Below are 19,281 nucleotides of genomic sequence, written 5' to 3'. Positions count from 1 at the left end.
GTGGCACAAATGGTGTTTTAAATAAAATAAATATGTATATTTATAAAAGACCAGTCAGCCTTAAGAGGTGATGTTAAAACATTTTGGGAACAATGGTGATTTAGCTGAAAAAATCGGATTTTAGGGTAACCTCATATGAAATTGCATAATATATAATTGTGCAAAGAATCTTTTTATCCTTCATGTTCAATGGACCCTATGATTTGCTCTGCAATCACATGCTTTATATTGAAATAATTCTTTTCCCAGAGGATTTTAAAATTAACAGCATTGAACTCAGTTAAGTACCTTATCTAGAAACAAAAGCGTAAAGTTAAAAATCCCTCTTATTTTTAGTGATTCCTGCCATACTTTCACAAAGTGGATTCAGGTCACATATGGGAGAATATGTTAGAGTGATTATTTGTGAAACGATGTTTAATTCAAAGATGTGCCACTCAGTTCACTCTGGAACAGCTTGTATATAAATAAATACAGCACATGACTGTTCAGTGATGATATTTTGTTAATTAATAGAATGGCTCAGTTTAAACTTCACAGAATGGAAAGAAAAGGATGACACCCTGCTCTGAAATGTCTGTCACTCCCAGGGAGCCAAATGCAGAACAGTGGGTAGAGATTTCTTTTCTTTGTCTCTCCCTACCTGCCAAATGGGGCAAGCACCCCTAAGCTGTGTCTAAAGTTTTATCTGAAATGCTGAAGGGGACGTTTCAGAGTCATTCTACCTGACTCCTGGGTGTGCCTGGCTGCTTCAGATAAGGAGCAAACAGGCGAGTTATGTTTTTCTTATTTCTCCTTCGAATCAGTGAAAGAGTTAATTTTAATACGAATGTGCAAGAATTATAGTGTACGTGCTAGGGATTAAAGATCAGCTATTACAAATTGTCAATCTATAAGCCACCAGCCACTAGCTCGCATTGCACTTTGACCTTATCTTTATATGTAACAGGAAAAGAGCTGTTCTGAGCCCAGACAGGAGGGGAGCACTGCGCCTGTAGGAGCGGCTGGCTAGAGGACACAGGAACTGTTGAGTACATGAGAGATGGATATGATATTTGGTAGAAATAAAGAAGAACACCCGGAGCCCATAAAAGCTGAGGTGCAAGGTAAGTGCAAGAAAATCTGTTCTAATACGTGCAGTTACTTTGGTGTTTTCAAATGTGTAAACACGGAAACACTTGTTCACCCAAGGCAACACTTAAAAGGGAAACTGAGAAAGCGAGAAACAACGTTAAGTGAATTTTGTTTAAAGGACTGATCTCAGATAACATTTGTGCCCCGACTGTGGGGTTTTTCTCACTTTATGGGCATTTCTGTGTACTTTTCCAAAAAGTCTGTTTGAACAGGAATCGCTGAAGTTGGTGGCGAGGGACGAAGTCCCGGGATTTAATCTGGTGACATCCCCTCCCCCATGGCTCTGCTCAGCCTTTCTGTTTTTGCTTCCGTGACTCTTCCTACCCCTCCCTCTGCCTGCTCACACTCTTCCTTGCCTCCTGGGGAGGGTCACTAAAACTGAGACTCTTCAACAACAGCGTTTCTGAACAGGGAAGCAGCAGTAACAGATGCCACCAAGTACCGTTAAAAAGAGGGTTCCGAAGTTAATACAGTAAAAACTGCAGAGTAGCCTTCAGAGACATAGTTTAAAGTGGCTCTCTAGGGATGAACACATGATCAATCTATTATTCTTACTATTTTTTTTACTTTACAGAAGAGTGTTTTTGCTACAGCTACAGGAGAGGTTTGTTGCTGAGAACCCCCATGTAGTAAATATGTGCTGCATTTTTTGTAATATGTAGTCCAAGAAATGGTAGGCATCTAATACCAATTTTAAAGTCACTTCCCAAGTATGACCCTTAAAAAGATGACAATTAAAACTTGCATGACTTTGCTGTTGTTGTTCAGTTTGGTGGCTGAATTGGAAAAGGGTTTTTTTCCAACTCAGACAAAGTACTTTGGTATAATTTGCCGTGGTTTTATGCCTGCCTTTTTATTTTCCTCAAGATAAAAACCTATTATTGAAACATTTGAAGTTGTTTGCAAACAAACCACTTATCAGACCTGATCTGTATTATGGAATGGTTTATTTGAACAAAGACTGCATATTTCAGTAAATAAAATCATGTATACAAAATATTCTTTCATTGGTAATGCTGATTCAGTATTCACCAATTAGGAACTAAAGAGAACCTTCACCTCTTTAAATATTTTGCTACCCCTGAGGTCTGCCACTCTTTTGGCTCCTTGTTACTCAATACGTACACCCTAAATATGACCCCATACTTCTAACATCAGCCAAAATTTAACCTATGCTCTCCTAAACACTGTACAACCATGTGATTGTATACGGCTTTGTTGCTATGATAGTTAATAAACTTCCAAATATTTGGATATTTTACTGTGTCACTTTTGTGTCCTCACATGGTACAAAAAGGTATCGTTATCTCCACTTCAGATAAAAGTCCAAAGCAAAAAAGATAAAAGGTCCAGATTTTTTAAGCAATTTAAGCACTTCAGGATGCTGATTGGTACCTGGTGTGATTTACAGAAATTCTTAATTCTGACTAAGATGAATTTTCATCTGAAAACCTCACTAGATGACCCTTTGCTTCATGCTTTTTATACTGGAATTATGCCAGAAACTACACTGAATTACTGCAGAAGTTTCAGAAGCTGCATCAAGTCCACAGTGCCTTAAACAGAAGATCACCTTTTTTCCCTGTTTATCTATTCCAGTGAAATTATTTTATTGTCCTGGAACGTTTTGAGCATCATTATTCTGATCTAGAGAAATAATCTCTAAACAAAATTTTTAGCCTTAGGAGCTGCAAGATCTTCACTGAATTGCAGAAATATCTGCTTTTCTTGAATGATAAGCCCCAAAGCAGAAGATAGTTTTACTGGGTCAAAAACCCACAAGACCTCATATGCAGCAGAAGTATTAGATTTTCACCGCAGGGAAAGAAGGACTGGTTGCAGCAAGACCGCGTGCAGTCAGCACAACTCAGTGTTAGCAAAAGGTTTGTTGGGGCATGACTAGCAGCTCATGCTCATTGCACAGATTTACAATCATAAATGGCATTGGTGTGAGGGTAAGAGCACAAAAGACTACACTCACTACACTGCAGTTGCCCATAATACTGGAGAAATAGCAGAGCCTACAGTCTTCTATTGCCAAAACCAGAAAACTGTAGAAAGGGAAGTGGCAGGAAAAGAAACGCTTATATTTTAGGCATATAAGAAGACTAAGCTTGTTCAGCAATTAATGTTCAGTAGTCAGCCAAACAAAAATTATGTATCTATTTTGAATATATACTTTCTTAAGATCATTATCATATTCTTTCTGAAGGATTTTTTGCTTCCCCTAACTTGTGATTTCCTCACTATCTTCTCAACAACTATTTTTAGTTACTCAAGTTTTGTGCAGTTATCTGTATTAAAGGTTAAACCTTGTTCATCTTATACTAAAAAGTGCTATAATTATTGCATTGGAACTTCTTGTATTAGAAAGGCAAGTCAGGTTTGGTTTTCAAGGCTCTTCTAGAATGTAGTAGTAGTAGTAGTAGTAGTAGTAGTAGTAGTAGTAGTAGTAGTAGTAGTAATAATGATGATGATGATGAAAGTCCATCCATTGTGTCAACAATTTTTTATCTTCCTCATGTGTTCCAGAACTGTAACCCTAATGATGTTGTGTGAGCATTGTGGCATACAATATTAGTTGGTTAGCCTGACTGAGAATGTATTTTAGGTAAAGCTGACATTTACTCCATATCCTTCCTTTGCATTTGGATGTTTTTTCCTTGTGTCCTTAATGTCGTTTGTTTGAAGAAATGGCAAATGTCGTTGTCTCCCTTACCTAAAAAGGGCAAAATTCAGGAAATATTCTCTCAGAAAGTATCCAAAGTCCCGTTAGGATCTCAGAAGGTCTTACAGCAAAACAATTGTTACCTCTCTGCAACAGCATAAGCTTTGACAAAATTGAGTATTTCCATGGGAGGACATTTCTATCTGTTGTAAAGGGAGTATTAATAAGAACGTGTGTCAACATAATCAACATGAGGTCACAAACTAAATGATAAGGAGAATTAAAAGTTCTGAATAGCTTTTTATGCAGAGACAATGTTCAGTGCAGGAATTGTGTGGAAAAGTAGTAAGTGATCTTAAATATTCCCTCAGGAGGCATACACACAGAAGAAGCAAGTGAAGCTTTTAATTTAATATCTGATATGCTTTTGTTCAGCTCTTTAACCCTAATGACATTCTTTAATTGTTGTTATTCTGTGTGTCAAATGGTAGGTAATGTATTTCTTGCAGGGGTTTGATAAGGAAAATTTCATATTCAAACCTCAACATTCTTTATATATTTTCAGTATAAAATTCCTACCCTTTATTTGCGTTCAAAACACCAACATTCTGACTAGTGTCACAAAAGCACTCCCAAAATGACACTACATTATGCTGTGTAATTTAATTAATTAAATTTTTACTGGAGTTCTTTTAGCCTTAAGTTTAAATTGATGTACTGAAGGCCAATGCAAGTCATATAACCTATAAAATATGCTTATTTCTGATAAGCGCTAGCTTTTCCTGGCATGAGTAAAATGTATCACTTTAAAATCGGAGTGCAGGAAAGAAAGGTCCAGCTTTATTGAATTCATGATATTTAGCAAATTACATTCCAGCAATCTCATCTTCTTATAGTAATCTCATATAGCAATATTCATGCAGAATATTACTAGTGCCACATTGTTGAGCAGGTCATATTTTCGTTAAACAAAACTCTAACATGATTATATGCTATTACAAATCTAGACTTACACCCATAGTCTGTCTGCCTATATGAAGCCTGTGCCCTAAGGAAAATTGTCCTGTGACATGCCCCTCACCTAAATGAATGGATACTGGTATGGCCTTTTTGTTTATAGGTCAGTTGCCCACTTGGTTGAAAGGGATACTTCTCCGAAATGGCCCAGGGATGCACACAATAGGGGACACCAAGTATAACCACTGGTTTGATGGCTTGGCTCTGCTGCATAGCTTTACATTTAAAAATGGTAAGTTGTTGCACATCAGATTAAAAAAAGCTCAACAACCCAAATCTTGGTGCCTTATGTTCCTCATTCTGTTCTGACTTTGATTAGCGTTAGAACGGTGCAGGTTTCGTCTGCAGAGCGGCATGTCTGGTGAGGTCGCAACCGCTTCGGGGAAAGTCTCTCCAAACATACGCTCACACCTCACTCAGCACAGCAGCAGCAGGAGTATCTCTGCAGGACTGTTATCAGAGACAGATCATGTTGTCCTTTTTTCTGGAGTGCCAGATTTCAGTATTGTCTGCATTGCAGGATAGCCTGCAACCAGCTCTGAGCAGGTTACTGCAGGGCAGCCTTTGCCTTCCACCCAGAGCAAGAAAACCTCTATTGTTTCAAACTGGATCAACCAAAAATACTGTAATATCCGGAGGTTTTTCTGTTGTGGATGAACAACCTAGTTTCAGGGAAGACTAACATTCCCCTTTTGGGATTTGGTTGCAGCTATAACAGCTGCCAGGAGAGAAACTGGGCCACTGTGTCACTTCACATAGCAAACCTCACTTATGTATACTTGACACCCCTACAAGCAGTCCTCCTACTTGTAATCCTTACGGAGGGAAAACAGGCAGCTCCTCTATCCAAAACAATTTCATTTTTTGTTTTCAGTTAAAGCATTTTTTATCAGTTCAGCTGTTCTACAGTGTGAGGCAGGATGTTTTACACCTAGATTCTTGCTGCAAAAAGTATGTACCTGTTCAAGAACTGGGTTTTTCTCCTGTCATCCTCCGTTCCTAGTGTTTACTTTTTAGTTTCCGTTTCTGTGATTGGAGGCATTTAATGTAACTGCAGGACCTCCTTTCCTGTCCAGCTCTACATCCTTAACAAAATAACCTATAAAGAAATTACCAGTGTTTTTTAAATTGCCAGTATATTTTACTTGCCTAACGCAAACAGAGCTCATTTAGTTCAAGTATAGTGGTCCACTAAGTTGGTCAGGATAGACATTGATTCCTTCAAGCAATTTCTTACTCTGTCATAACTAAATTTTGCCAATACAGGAGATCTATCACCACCCACACATTGATGCCTAATTACTGATTTTACACAGATTGTTTTGGTTTATTGGAAGAGTTTATCCAAATCCTGCCTTTCCTCTCTCCAGTCCCCCAGTATTGTCCAACTGTGTTGGGAATCAAGGAAGCTAGACAAACTGTTACCAATCTCAGCAGCCACAAGAACAGTCCCGGGTTCCTTAGAGAGCTGAAAAAGCATTCCAAAACAGAGATTGAGGGGCATTGTTGGTTTCATTGCAAACTTTTCTTAGCTAAAGGACATCTGCTTGAGAAACTCTTTCCCTGACTTTAACTATGCTAATTTTCTAAAGAACTCAGTATGAAATGTAATTGAAACCTGTTTGGCCTTTGTCAGGTGAAGTTTACTACAGAAGTAAGTATCTCCGAAGTGACACATACAACTGCAATGTGGAAGCAAACCGAATCGTGGTGTCTGAATTTGGAACTATGGCTTATCCAGATCCATGCAAAAATATATTTGCCAAGTAAGCAATGCTTTTTCCAACAAGATTCTTCTATCTACTTCTCTCTCCAGCACAGATGTCTGTCTACCATTGACATATTTACAAATACAAAATTTGTTTTGTAAATTTACAATTGCTAAATATTAAAAAGGCCAAGAGATATATCCGGCACTGTATTCTCTATGTGTTATTCTAAGGCAAATATTTTAAATTCATTTTATCAGCAATATTGGCTGTTTTATTCACTATTGCAAGTAGATTTTGTTGTAATTTTGAAAAAACAAATATTTTCTTTTTCAAGTGCTTCACAGAAATGTATAAAAATGATACTCTAAGGGGAGAAGCAGCAAAAAAGGAAAAGATGAAGAGATGTGGAATGAGTTAATGCAAAGTTTATTCAACAAAAAGGAGAAAAGCATCAATCACTTCAAAAAAATCAGAAAAACTTCTGGATTAAAGACCACTTTTCATAAAAAAAAAAGTGATAAAAAATTTCCATTGTTTCTTGAGTCATGTGCAGTGCTTTGAAGGATGGCACCCATAGGCCTGAGCTAGTCTTATGTTCAAAATCAGAACCGGTTGGGATCACTGCAATGGCTGCTTTCATACTGTTAGAAAGGATGATAGGCTGTATATGAGAGGCAAGGTGTAAGCCATCATGTTATTACCTGTCGTGTAAAATTGGCTGTGGATATTCTCTGACAAATGCAAGTAGCTTACCCATCTCTTCTTCCTGTCTGAACTACCTCTAATGACCTTGAATTTGATATTTGATAAGAGCACATGCATGGTTAGTTATTGCAAAATAGTTGATATGATGTAAGTTGTTACCCTGAGATAAGATGCTTTTCTTTCCTCTTCCAGCACACAGGGTAACACTTCCATTTTAAGTTTGAAAGGGATATAAGCAAATTTGTCTTGGCTTCAAGTGAGTATGATAAAATCCTACACTAATAAGGAAAACTGTCAAGCCCACATGTGAAGTTGGATCTTCTTTGAAATCATAATTGTGATACAGGATAAAACCAGGAACAAAAATATTCTGTCAGGGAGTATATGAATCCATCTATTTTATGAAGGCATACCCTGAAAAACCTACCAGCTTTTAGGTAGTAAGTGTTAGGCCAAATTCTCACCAGGAATGCCCAGGAGAGTGTGTAATTAGCCCATCCTGATAAACCAGTGCACGTTACAGCTGACAGCAGGACTGGACCTGGATGCCCATTTGTGTATGGAAAAACAGTTGCATGTACGGCCTTAGCCTCGCCCTGGCCAAGGGTGTTGGAGAAGCCCATCTCCTCTGCTTTTGCACCCTTGCCACCCAGGCAGTGGAGGAGCTGCCAGAAGAGGGCACAGCAGGGGAAAGACTGGCACAGCCTGCGCTGCTGTGGTGACTTCTGCTTTGTAGGGGGTAAAAGCTGGGACAGCTTCTGCTGCTCTAATGAACTGATAGGAAATTTCCCTCTCCGCAGGGCATTCTCATATCTGTCTCACACCATTCCTGAGTTCACAGATAACTGCCTGATCAACATTATGAAAACTGGGGATGATTTTTACGCTACCAGTGAGACTAACTTCATCAGGAAAATTAATCCGCAGACTCTGGAGACATTAGAGAAGGTATAAACAACTGTCTGTCATTCTGGTTCCTCATCTGCTAATAAAGTTTCAGGCTGACTCATAAGGATCCTTTAACACGTGCAGGACACGAAACTGGAAAGATACTTCTCTTATTCTACTATTCCCTTACTTTTGAAATCATGCTAAAGTGAAATAGTGAAGATACCAGATCTTTTAAGAACTCATGAGTTCAAAATTAAGTCCCAGTTAGTTTGGGAAAACCTGGGCTTTGAGCAATTTCACTTGTACATAATCTAGCAAGGTTGCAGGAATAATACCATGTATCGTGCTTGTGACGTAATTATTTTGGATGATTTCCACTATTATGCATCTGTAGTTACCAAGTGATTTACAGAATTAACAATTCAGTAGGTCAGTTATATGACTACTTTTCAAGTACTTTATGCAAGATATTACTTAATTCTGAAAATAAAATCTTGACATATTGAAATATACAATGAGTTTTTTGTAGCATGCAGTACAGTTTGAGTACAATTTCCATGCTTTAAATCAAATAGAAATCTTTTTGCTCCAGAAGATTGCCAGACTCATAGCCCTATTAAATAAACTATTTTCAGGATGAAATGGTCATTGGCAGGGGAACTTCTTTAGACAATCCTCCCATTGTGTTACGTGGCTGTAGGGGAGAGGTGAATGTAATTCAGATTCTGTAACTTGTTTTAGCCTTGAATTAGGAAATCATTTGAGTACCTACATAAATCATTTGGCTTCATTGTTTTAATTTCAAGGCCTTTGGAAAATGGAGTACCAATAAAAGGCTGCCAGTGCTAAAAAAGCTGGTGGATTTGTGGTGTTAGCTGACATAAATTTTAATTCTCTTACACATCTCTAAAATCTCCTATTGCATCATTTTCCAGGTTGACTATAGCAAATATGTAGCTGTAAATGTGGCAACTTCTCACCCGCACTATGACAGTGCCGGCAATATTCTCAACATGGGTACTTCAATAGTTGATAAAGGGAAGACAAAATACATTCTATTTAAGATTCCTCCTTCTGTGCCAGGTAAGATATGCCTTTTATCAGTATTTTCTAGAACCTTGTTAGCAGTTTCTTTTCTTCTGAGGTTAAGGGGTGGTGATACAGCTCTTCTAGAAACCAATGGTGTTCATTTTCTTAATTTTAACTTATTGTGAACTTAATGCTAACTGCTTAACCTGTCTGGGCATGTGCTATTACAAAGGTTCATCTTGAATATGGTGTGAACAAGGTATTTCAGTATGAAGAACCTTGCTTTTAGAGGAATTTGCTTTTAGAAGAATTCTACTTTGAATATTACTAGAGTGAACTAACTCTTTTAGAAGAATTTCCATTCCTGGTATTGTGATGTGTAGAGCGAGGATGAACAGAAACAATCTATAGGGCAGTATATATAATTTGAAGTGGTAGATTTTAATTTTCTTCATAAATGAAAATGCTCTTAAAATGCTGATACTGTGATTATAGGGAAGCATAATACCAAATAATACCTAATGGAGAGTTAATTCCTCTCTAACCTGGCCTACACTAGGCCTTGCTGAAATACTGTCCTTTGTTCACAGAGCAAATCACTTGCTCTTTTTCCTTCAAGACAATCTTTTTTTTTGTGGGTTGTTTAAAATCAGCTGCTAGTGTGATGTGTGTCCTCTTGGTTGAACAATTAAGAGGCCTTCCACAGGTGAAAGATAAATTTGTAATTCCTAGCTGGGGCTTAGTCAGTATAGATCAAACAGGAACATCTCCTTAGAAGTTCAAAAATATGGGGGCATTTGAACCCCTTTGTAAAGCTGCCAATTTAATTGTACATCTTTCTCTGCTATGCTGGAACTTCTGAAGACAGTAACCAGTGGAATCAAATACTAAGTTGAGGGGCCTCCGTCTAAATGGATCCAGCATTGTGATATTACTGCATTGCTTCACTCGGATGCAAACTTCTATGTTAATTCTGCAGGAGGAAACAAACCACTTTCTTAACATACAGGAAAATACAAATAAAACTGAGAGGAACCTGTTCTTTCCTACTTCATACATGGGAGAAATCCAAGCACAAGATTGGATTGGAATTTATTATAATTTTTTATTATTATTATTTATGTTCAGAAAAAGAAAAGAAGAAATCTCGTTTTAAACATCTGGAAGTGGTATGCTCCATCCCTTCTCGGTCTCTGCTCCACCCAAGCTACTACCATAGCTTTGGAATGACAGAAAATTACATTGTCTTCATAGAGCAGCCATTCAAACTGGATATTGTCAAAATGGCAACTGCTTACATCCGAGGTGTGAACTGGGCTTCCTGCCTTGCCTATCATAAGGAAGATAAGGTATTTTTCCTAATGCTGAGCAATGGAGTCAGCCAGGCCAGTGACCTCTTCCACACTGTTCTGTTTTTCATCTGGTTCATTAATTTCAGTAATCCCTCTTTTTTTTTTCAACCCTTGACTTTCATGTTGCACTTTTTTTTTAAAAGTTGTATTTTTTTGAATACTATCTGCCATCTCCAGAAATTTCACAAATAAATAAATATCTGACGCTGAAGTGCTTGAGAAAGAAGATAGTTTGGCATTGTTAGAAATATTGTGTGATAGCAGAGAAATTCAAAACCTCACTAGCATCCCAGACACATACAGTTGCTCCTGGTCCAAACAAAATACTGTATATTGTGGATGAGATCTGCTCTAGATCCATTGCATCAGAGAGGAGAGCCAGACTGGTGGAAAAGCCTGCATCCGACAAAAGGAGGGCCTTTCATCATGGCAACTGAGGAAAAAACCTGTTTTCTGAGGACCTTATTTCCACATGCTCTGGCCATCAATAAGTGGGGCATGCTGGAGTAGAGCACACCAGCACAGAGCACTACAGAGACTCTGGACTAAGGCAGATTTATTTAACTTAAAAATAGAGCAGGGGTTTTTCCAGGTTTTACCAGAAAACTTAAATCCTCAGCCTAGCCCAAATAGTAATTTGCAACAGTAAAATGAGTTTAAAGCACTTCTTTTACTCCTGCATGTTTTGATCTTCAGGTTGGAACCTCTTGTCTCCTAGTAGCAAATCCTGAGTTCTTAATATGCTTCAGTAGAAACAGACAATACATTAGAATGTTGATGGCTACCATTAGAAAACAGTTTCCTAAATAACTATTTGCTGGACATTAATGGTTTTAAATAACGTCTCCTATCTTTCAGACTTGGTTTCACTTTGTAGACAAGAAGACTAAAAAAGAAGTATCCACCAAATTTTATACTGATGCTATGGTGCTTTTTCACCATATAAATGCTTATGAAGAGGATGGCCACATTATTTTTGATATTATTGCCCATACAGACAATAGCTTATATGATATGTTCTATTTAAAAAACCTGAGTAAAGACTTTGGAGAGAAGAGCAAGCTTACCTCCATACCAACCAGCAAACGATTTGTTGTTCCTCTGCAGTATGACAAGGTAGAAAGAAAATGGCTTTTTAATCTGTTCTTTGATCAGTAATTTAAAATACATCGGTGTGAATGATAGATGAATTATTAGTTGACAGCCTTTACGTGCAAATTTCTGATTCTTTAAAAATGACATACACACAAAGTGTGCAGGAGTTTTGTTTTGTGTATGTATTATGAGAAATGGCAATGAGCACCTGGACATACAGTTACATGGATCTAGGTTCTGATACCATCCGTCATGGAGAACAAGGCTATTGAGCATATGTAATTTCCTTACCAGTGCAGTTATTTGTAAAATGCTATATCAAATACGAGCAGATATATCAACTTGGCTTGCATGAGGGCATGCATGAGGTTTTGCACAACGTGTTTCTTCCACTTTACTGGAAGCCTATATATAATATACGCATGGTCCCAACTGTTGCAATGGTTTTATTAAAATTAGAAGATTTTATTTAAGTGTGAGATTTGCCAGGAAGAGGAAAGATTTTATCTTTCAGTTTAATTTAAAACATCATTTTACATCATTGTTTGCAGGGAAGATTTTATATTGCCCAGCAACTTGGGCAAGTTTCTGCCTGATACACTTGGAATGGATAATACTTTTTCTTTTTACGTCCTAGAATCTTGCTGCTTTGTTCATGTCTCAAAAACAGTTATGCAGCAATGACAAAGGATGTGTTGGATCACACCAGCAATCCAAACTACCCTGCAATCTTAAGAATTCAGCAATAGCGTATTAAAAACAAGAGTGTATTACATCTGTTTTTGCACTTGATTTATAGCAGGTGCGAAAAAACCTAACCCTGGCGACTTTTAGTGGGAATTTGATACCTAATTCCTTGAAACCCATCTTCATTAATTAAAATCACAAACTATATGTAATCCATTTATTGTGCTTCTGGAACACAGCCATGTCTATAAACCTTTCTAAAGACTTGGTGTGATTCAGAATGATTACTCTATGATACATTAAAATCCTCTGAGTATAACAAGATTTCTAATGAAAAGGTCAGAATCTAATGTTACAAGATAAACACCGTAAGAAGGAACTTCTTGAAGCTGGATTATTTGTTTAATCCCCAAATTTTCTATATTAATATCAAACCTGATGGAAGATCTAAATTAGAAGCATATTCTTAGAGACAGATTACTTTTTCAGCATATGTCTCTTTCAGGATGCCGAAGTAGGTTCTAATTTAGTCACCCTTCCATCTGCCGCAACTGCTGTAAAAGAGAAAGATGGCAGCATCTACTGCCACCCTGAAATACTATGTGAAGGTGAGACATATCCAGTATACAAATCTCAAATATGTTCTCTTACACACAGGTGCATTCTAATAATGCCTAATAGCTGTTCATATATGTAAGATCTTTATAAAGCTAAGAGAAACAAACCTTTTAATTAATATGTTTAGTGTAAATGTTGACAATATCTTTCTCTTCTTCACTTCCCTCCTCTGGGTCTATCCAGAAGTATATGACCCTGAACCTCTCAGATATATATTTATCAAGAGTCTTAAACGTCTGACGTTACATCAGTTTTATATTAATATAGGATCCCAAGTCTGATCTTACAACTATTAATATGGCTTGCAAATCTACCTGTTAGAAAAGTAATTTCGGTTAAATAGGTCTTTTACGAATAGTCACTTCAGTTATTGCTGTATTTTATAAAGATTGCCTTTGAAAGTGGATTTTTAAACTTTTTTCAGGGGATAATTACAGGAATATGTAAAAAGCATATACTTACCTAAGGCGAAAGCAATTTCTTAGAATGGTAGCCTCCAATTATATCTCAGATGTTCACATCTCATGTATTTATGAAGAAAGAAGAAAAAGACAAATGAAAAAAACCCCTCATAAGTTCCAGTATAATGAATCCCTAAGAATGGAAAATTGTCATTTTTGAGCTAACAACCCTGGCTTAATTATGTTGTGTTAATATCCATTTTCAGCTTTTTAGAAATTCAGACATACAAAATCTATGCAACACCTGTTTTAAATACTGTCAAGGTTTTTCACGGGGCAAAACTTCCTGAAGATTGGCATATGTAAGTGTACGTTTGAGTTATTTTTCTTCTCTTGTTCCTAAGTCTTGAACTTTATTTTACCCAGGAATAGAACTGCCTCGCATCAACTATGACTATAATGGCAAAAAATACAGCTATGTCTTTGCAACAGAAGTCCAGTGGAGTCCAGTTCCTACAAAGGTATGACTAACATTTACAGAGTTGGAAGTTGTATTTATAGAACACAAATCAGATTTAAGCAGTTATAAGTACACCAAGCTTTACTAATTTGGCCCAAAATATAGCCTAATCTGCATTCATACATGCAAATTCAAAGTGTGTGGGTCTGAGGCCAGAAACTGAACTCTGTTTTTCAACGTCAAGTTAAAGCTTTTAAGTGATGACACTGCAGTTGGGTACTGTGTTCATAAACTTCAGCACTTGAAAGCAGGGAGATGAAAAGCTGGACATATATGTTAACTTGCTTGTATAATTAAAAGAGCCTCACTGGGCCAAACTATGGAAACAATATATCTTCATTTTAAAAGTTGAAAATCTGGAACATTATTATCAGCTGTTAAAAACATGTGGTTCCATATGCAGCAGAACAAATGTTTTCTTACAGATGTGCCTGTGATTGGATTCTCAAGTATTCAATACTGCATATGTTTCTGTTAAAACTTTTTCCTAATGGTGGGTCATTCACATGCAAAGAAACATGAAATGCCTGAATTCTTATGAGTAGGCTCATGTTGTACCATTTCCCTCATAAAGTATTAATAAACTCATGCTTCTTTATCTAGCTTTATATTTCCACAAAGTCTCTTGAACACAGTAGTTACTGAGACCCTCATTTTTCTGCTAAATTGGGCCGAACTTCTGTAATGTGCCAAGAGCTACAAAGGAGAGAGTAGGAAAAAGAAGTACTAGACAGACATACATCTGTAATATTTTTTCCCTCTAGGAAACCTAAAAAAATAAAAGTTATTGCAACAGTACCTATAATATTTAATTAAGTACCTAATATTTAAAAATATTAAAACAATATCTAATTTTTCAGAAAGCTTTATCTTTTGCTAGCTAGTTCTGTATTAGAGGGCAGCAAATGCTTCATTTGTGTATGCATGATGCCAACTTTTCAGGAGACAGCCTAGAGTACCAATAGATTAAGATGAAAAGTATTAATAGTTGAAGGTAAGAGTATTGTACAGACAAACTCACTCTTTATAATTCTTGTTCTGTGACTATAAGGCAGCGCAAATTGAGTTCGCTGTTGGTTCTTGTATATAATTACCGCAACTGATTACAAAATAAAGCTGGATTTCTGCATGATGCAAGAAAATTTATTGCAGCACATCTGACAGTAGCTCAAACAAATCTGCAAGTTTGTGATTTCCAAAGTAGATAATCCCTGCTTGACTTAAATATAATAAAAAATGCTGTTAGAAGATTTTTTTTCACATCAGTTGCTTTTTAATGAATGCAGACACAACAACCACCATGCATAATCCTTAGGTAAAGTCTGTCAGTGAAATTGCTGTCATCTTGGTTAGAAGGGAGAATTCTTCCAAATTCTTCCTCCAGTAATTTGAATAGTTTCATTTTTTTGTAGACATATTTTTTGACTAAAGGTCAAAGGGAAAAATATATAACTGCATCTGTATGGGTACAGAAAAGGCCTTAACAGAATTGAACTGAAAATGCCATGTATCCCCACTGGCGATTGGTTTGGTCAGGCACTTGACCCATTAACGAGATGAAAATCTATACTCTGTTCCATCAATAAATACTAGTATCTGTGTGGAATTCTTGCCCCATTGATTTAATCTTTACACATCACTATTAATAGCCTTTGTTCTGGCATATATACCCTGCTTAACAATAGAAGGCACTGAGAAATATTGAGGTCACAATAAAAGGAAAATAATTCACAAAATCAGAAAACGGAAGGTTTAAATCCTGTTTCCAGCTTTACTACAGAATCGCAGTGATTTGGTGCCAGTCACTTAAATGTTCTGGGCCTTGGACTTTTCCTCTGTATAGTGAGGGCATTATTTACAGTGAAGGTTCTCTCATGATCTGTTAGTATTTGTAAAATACTTAAAGCCCATAAATGAAAGGTGCAATTGTAAATCTAATGAAATGAAATTAAAAGAACATTGTGTGATTATGCAGCCACTAAATGTGACTCCAAAGTTTAACGTTTTCCAGGTGTTTCCTTCTCGTGGTGACACATGCCTTGTTGCTCCTTAACTCTTAGCATTGGTCCCCCACACCAGCAGTCTGTTCATGTTGTACCTTTGGAATAAACCACTGTCTGGGTCACTGACATTCTTCTTTTCTGGTCACAACAATTTAGATTGTAAAGTTTAATATCCAAACAAAGGAAATGCTCTACTGGGGAGAGGATGACTCCTGGCCATCTGAGCCCGTTTTTGTTCCCAGCCCTGATGCAAGAGAAGAGGATGATGGTAAAATAATGACAACATTCTGAAAGCTGGGTTTACATGAGTTTTGCATTAAATCTTACAAGTTTCATTGTTCTTAGTCAAGAAAGCTGGGTTGATGCTTCCACTGTGAGATTAAAATTAGCACCAGCTATTTGACTTCTGCAGACAAAAACCCAAAGCACCAGTAGACCAAAATCAGCTTGTGTAGTGTCCCAAGGTAGCCATAAACAGTAAAACTGACGCTCAGGACTTTACAGAGAGCCACTTGGAGCTGGATTTATCAATAGTTTGGAGGAGCTGAAGCTGTGGGAAGTCAGTGTTGTTACAGAGGAGAACATGAAGTGGCACTGCAAGTATCACTGTAATCTCGATCCAGTTCTGTTCTCAGGTGACTCCTTGCAAAGGCAAATGGCAGATAGCTGAAAGGATGAGTCCTAAAACTGCCAGGCACACCATTCAGTGTTGGTTTGCCTTTTTTCTTCCCAATGAACTGCAGGCAGATCAGAAAAAAGCACGGAAGAGAAGCAGTCATTAGTTCTTTAGCACTCTCAGTACACTTCTTGATCTAGTAAGCACTTTCAGTTTGTGTCCTAAAATTCTTAGGAAACAAGAATTATTTCCTGACAGTGTTATCTTTTCTGCTTGGTGTAACTGGTATGTGCTTCTAATTCTTCATTTGTATGTCACAGGCATTGTTCTGACCTGTGTTGTGAAGTCTGATCCAAAGGAAGCACCCTTCCTACTTGTCTTGGATGCTAAAACATTCAAAGAATTGGGCCGAGCCATAGTAGATGTAGAAATGCCTGTGGACCTGCACGGAATGTTTATACCAGAGAAAGATTTGAAGACTGAGACTGAGTAAAATGCTGTTTATCCTATTACACAGACTGAGACAACCTTCTGCTGAATGTGGGGTAGTATCATTCAGGAACAACCTTATCAGAATAAATGACTAAATTTAGTCTTTTCAATAACTACATATAAACTCTTATAAGAGATAGCAATAACTTTTATTACAAATAATTATATCCACAACTGGTATGTAACTATTCCTAAAGAAGAATGATCAGTATTAAGTGCTAATGTTGTACACAACTTGTGGGGCAGGGAATAGGAGACAAAGGTAACAAGAAATGTTTTGAGTAGAATGTAGCTTTCTGAACCCATGAAGTACTGTATTTATAGGGTGATGCATGGCATGAGTCACATACGTCTGCAGGTCATGTAACTTTCATGGACTGTTTCAACACTGCAGCTCGTGATGCAAATTATCTTCTGCCAGAAAACCTCACGTTGAACTATCTGCTATGATACTAATAATTCATGGCAATGCATTCTCTTGGTGCTTGATTTCTTAAACTCCACCATAACCAAAGTATTACATTAAGGTGCTACAACTTTCTAATTTAGAATCTAAAAAAACCTGCTTTGCTAATAATTTCATGGTGTATTTTCCCTTTTATATTGACAAAACCAAGTAACTTGAAACAGAATATATGGGTTTATGTAGCATTCAATTATACTTTAGTGTTATTCAGTCTTAAGTGCTCTGTATTTAAATCATTTTTCCTTGAGAATATCTGACATGACATTTCATATAATTAGATGATTACATTGTGTAAAAGATAAACAGAAATGTAGTATTTATTAATATTGCTACTAGTCTGTTAAGAACAGTATGTATATGAATGAGTGCAGTATATTTCTAGCAGAACTCAGATACACATGTTCAATAAACTGTTCAGGCAAAAGAGTGAAAGACCTAATTTAGTCCTCATCTGAACTACACAGTAGCTGAAACTACAAGCTATTGTTGCTATAGCTAAGCATTTGCTTTATTGTCTGCTTAGGAGCATCCATGTTCTGACATGGTTTTGTCATTGCCTGTAACAGATGCTTCCCAATGAAAGTATACAACTCTCATTCATAGTCACAATTAAAAAGCATGTTTCAACATAGAGTTCAAATGCCAAGTATACCGTTTTTTTGTTATAGGAATGGCATTTCCTAATCCCCTGAGTGTATTTCTGTTTTCTGATTTGGGGCATTGATTTTTCTTTAAATGAGAGCTTTTTTTCTTTGAATTGTATTTTCCTATTGTAGCTGCCTTTACTGTTGGAGGCATCTTTACTGATGGAGAAAACTAGGTGTACATCCATCCATTTTAGATGTTCATCTGGTCTGTATGTATCACCACACTACTCAGGTCTCTCTCACTCTTTTATATACGCACTCTCACAGTGTCTCTGCTGCTCACTGTGTTTTACAGGTAGGAAACAGAATGAAGTCATTGTCATTTACTATCTCCCCATCACATGAGAATCTGGGCTTTGGTGACTTGTTCGTGATTACGTCAGATGTTTACGGCAGAGCAGGAATTGAACCAACATCATCCACGGTTCTTGTTTGCTCTGTAACAACTAGACCTCCCTTTCTCTGCTTAAGCCTTTGCAGTTTGTAAGTATAAAGAATATACAGGCTATTTTTAATGTAAAAAAAAGGCGCTGTGGTCAGATCTAGAGTTAAAATATGCAGTTTGGGGCATTCAAATGTTTATATATTCCATAAAATGGAAGTAAATACTTCAGTAAGGTGTGTCCGCAGAAATAGTCATCTTTAGTGTTTGCAAGGCATATTACCACAACTATTTAAGAGAACTTTATCTTCTAAAGAAGAAATTGAATGCCATTTTTGTAAGTAATATGGAACCAGTACTGGAATGGAAGACTGACTTCTGATGTTGGCAAAGCACACCAGCTGTGGGGTTGTTTCTTTTAATCTGAAAAAGTTTGGATTTAACAAGTCTCCACAAATATTTCTGGAATTATAAGGTGGTAATGAATCAAAAGCCTAACCATTATTACAGATCTCCTTTCAAGAGTTTGTTTCCAGAATTTCTTCTGTAGAATTCATAGTGTTATGTTTTTGGATGTTCACGAGTTTGGATATAGGACTTACTTCTAGGGAGCTAATTCTTACTGGCGGAGATGACATGACAGGGGAATATTCATTATAAAAACGAATCAGATTTGTTATCTGCAGTCCAGGAAAGCAAATGTATTATTTATGTTCATGCATACTGCAGAAAATAAATTATAAAAACTTGTCATAGGTATGATTTTTTTAAACGAAGTGTGCCGTATTCCCTTGGTCAGTATTACACAGGATTTGATTAGCATCAAGTTTGTAGTCAACCTGAAGA

The 19,281-nt window shown here is 36.9% G+C and overlaps 1 protein-coding gene across 1 annotated transcript; it reads left to right on the top strand.

Annotated features, from left to right (window-relative positions):
- The first annotated feature begins 787 nt into the window (after positions 1-787).
- BCO1 (beta-carotene oxygenase 1) lies at positions 788-19,186 on the top strand. Its single transcript, XM_030026154.2, has 12 exons — positions 788-1,106; positions 4,923-5,051; positions 6,456-6,585; positions 8,037-8,184; positions 9,063-9,210; positions 10,285-10,505; positions 11,367-11,624; positions 12,796-12,898; positions 13,736-13,830; positions 15,989-16,100; positions 16,769-16,937; positions 18,349-19,186. Exons 1-12 carry the CDS (start codon positions 1,043-1,045, stop codon positions 18,350-18,352), a joined length of 1,581 nt encoding a protein of 526 aa, XP_029882014.1. The 5' UTR covers positions 788-1,042; the 3' UTR covers positions 18,353-19,186.
- The last annotated feature ends 95 nt before the right edge of the window (positions 19,187-19,281 follow it).

The sequence above is a fragment of the Aquila chrysaetos genome, chromosome 9 (genome assembly GCF_900496995.4).
Source record: "Aquila chrysaetos chrysaetos chromosome 9, bAquChr1.4, whole genome shotgun sequence".
NCBI classification, from domain to species: domain Eukaryota; kingdom Metazoa; phylum Chordata; class Aves; order Accipitriformes; family Accipitridae; genus Aquila; species Aquila chrysaetos.
This window is presented reverse-complemented; position numbering and strand designations above follow the sequence as displayed.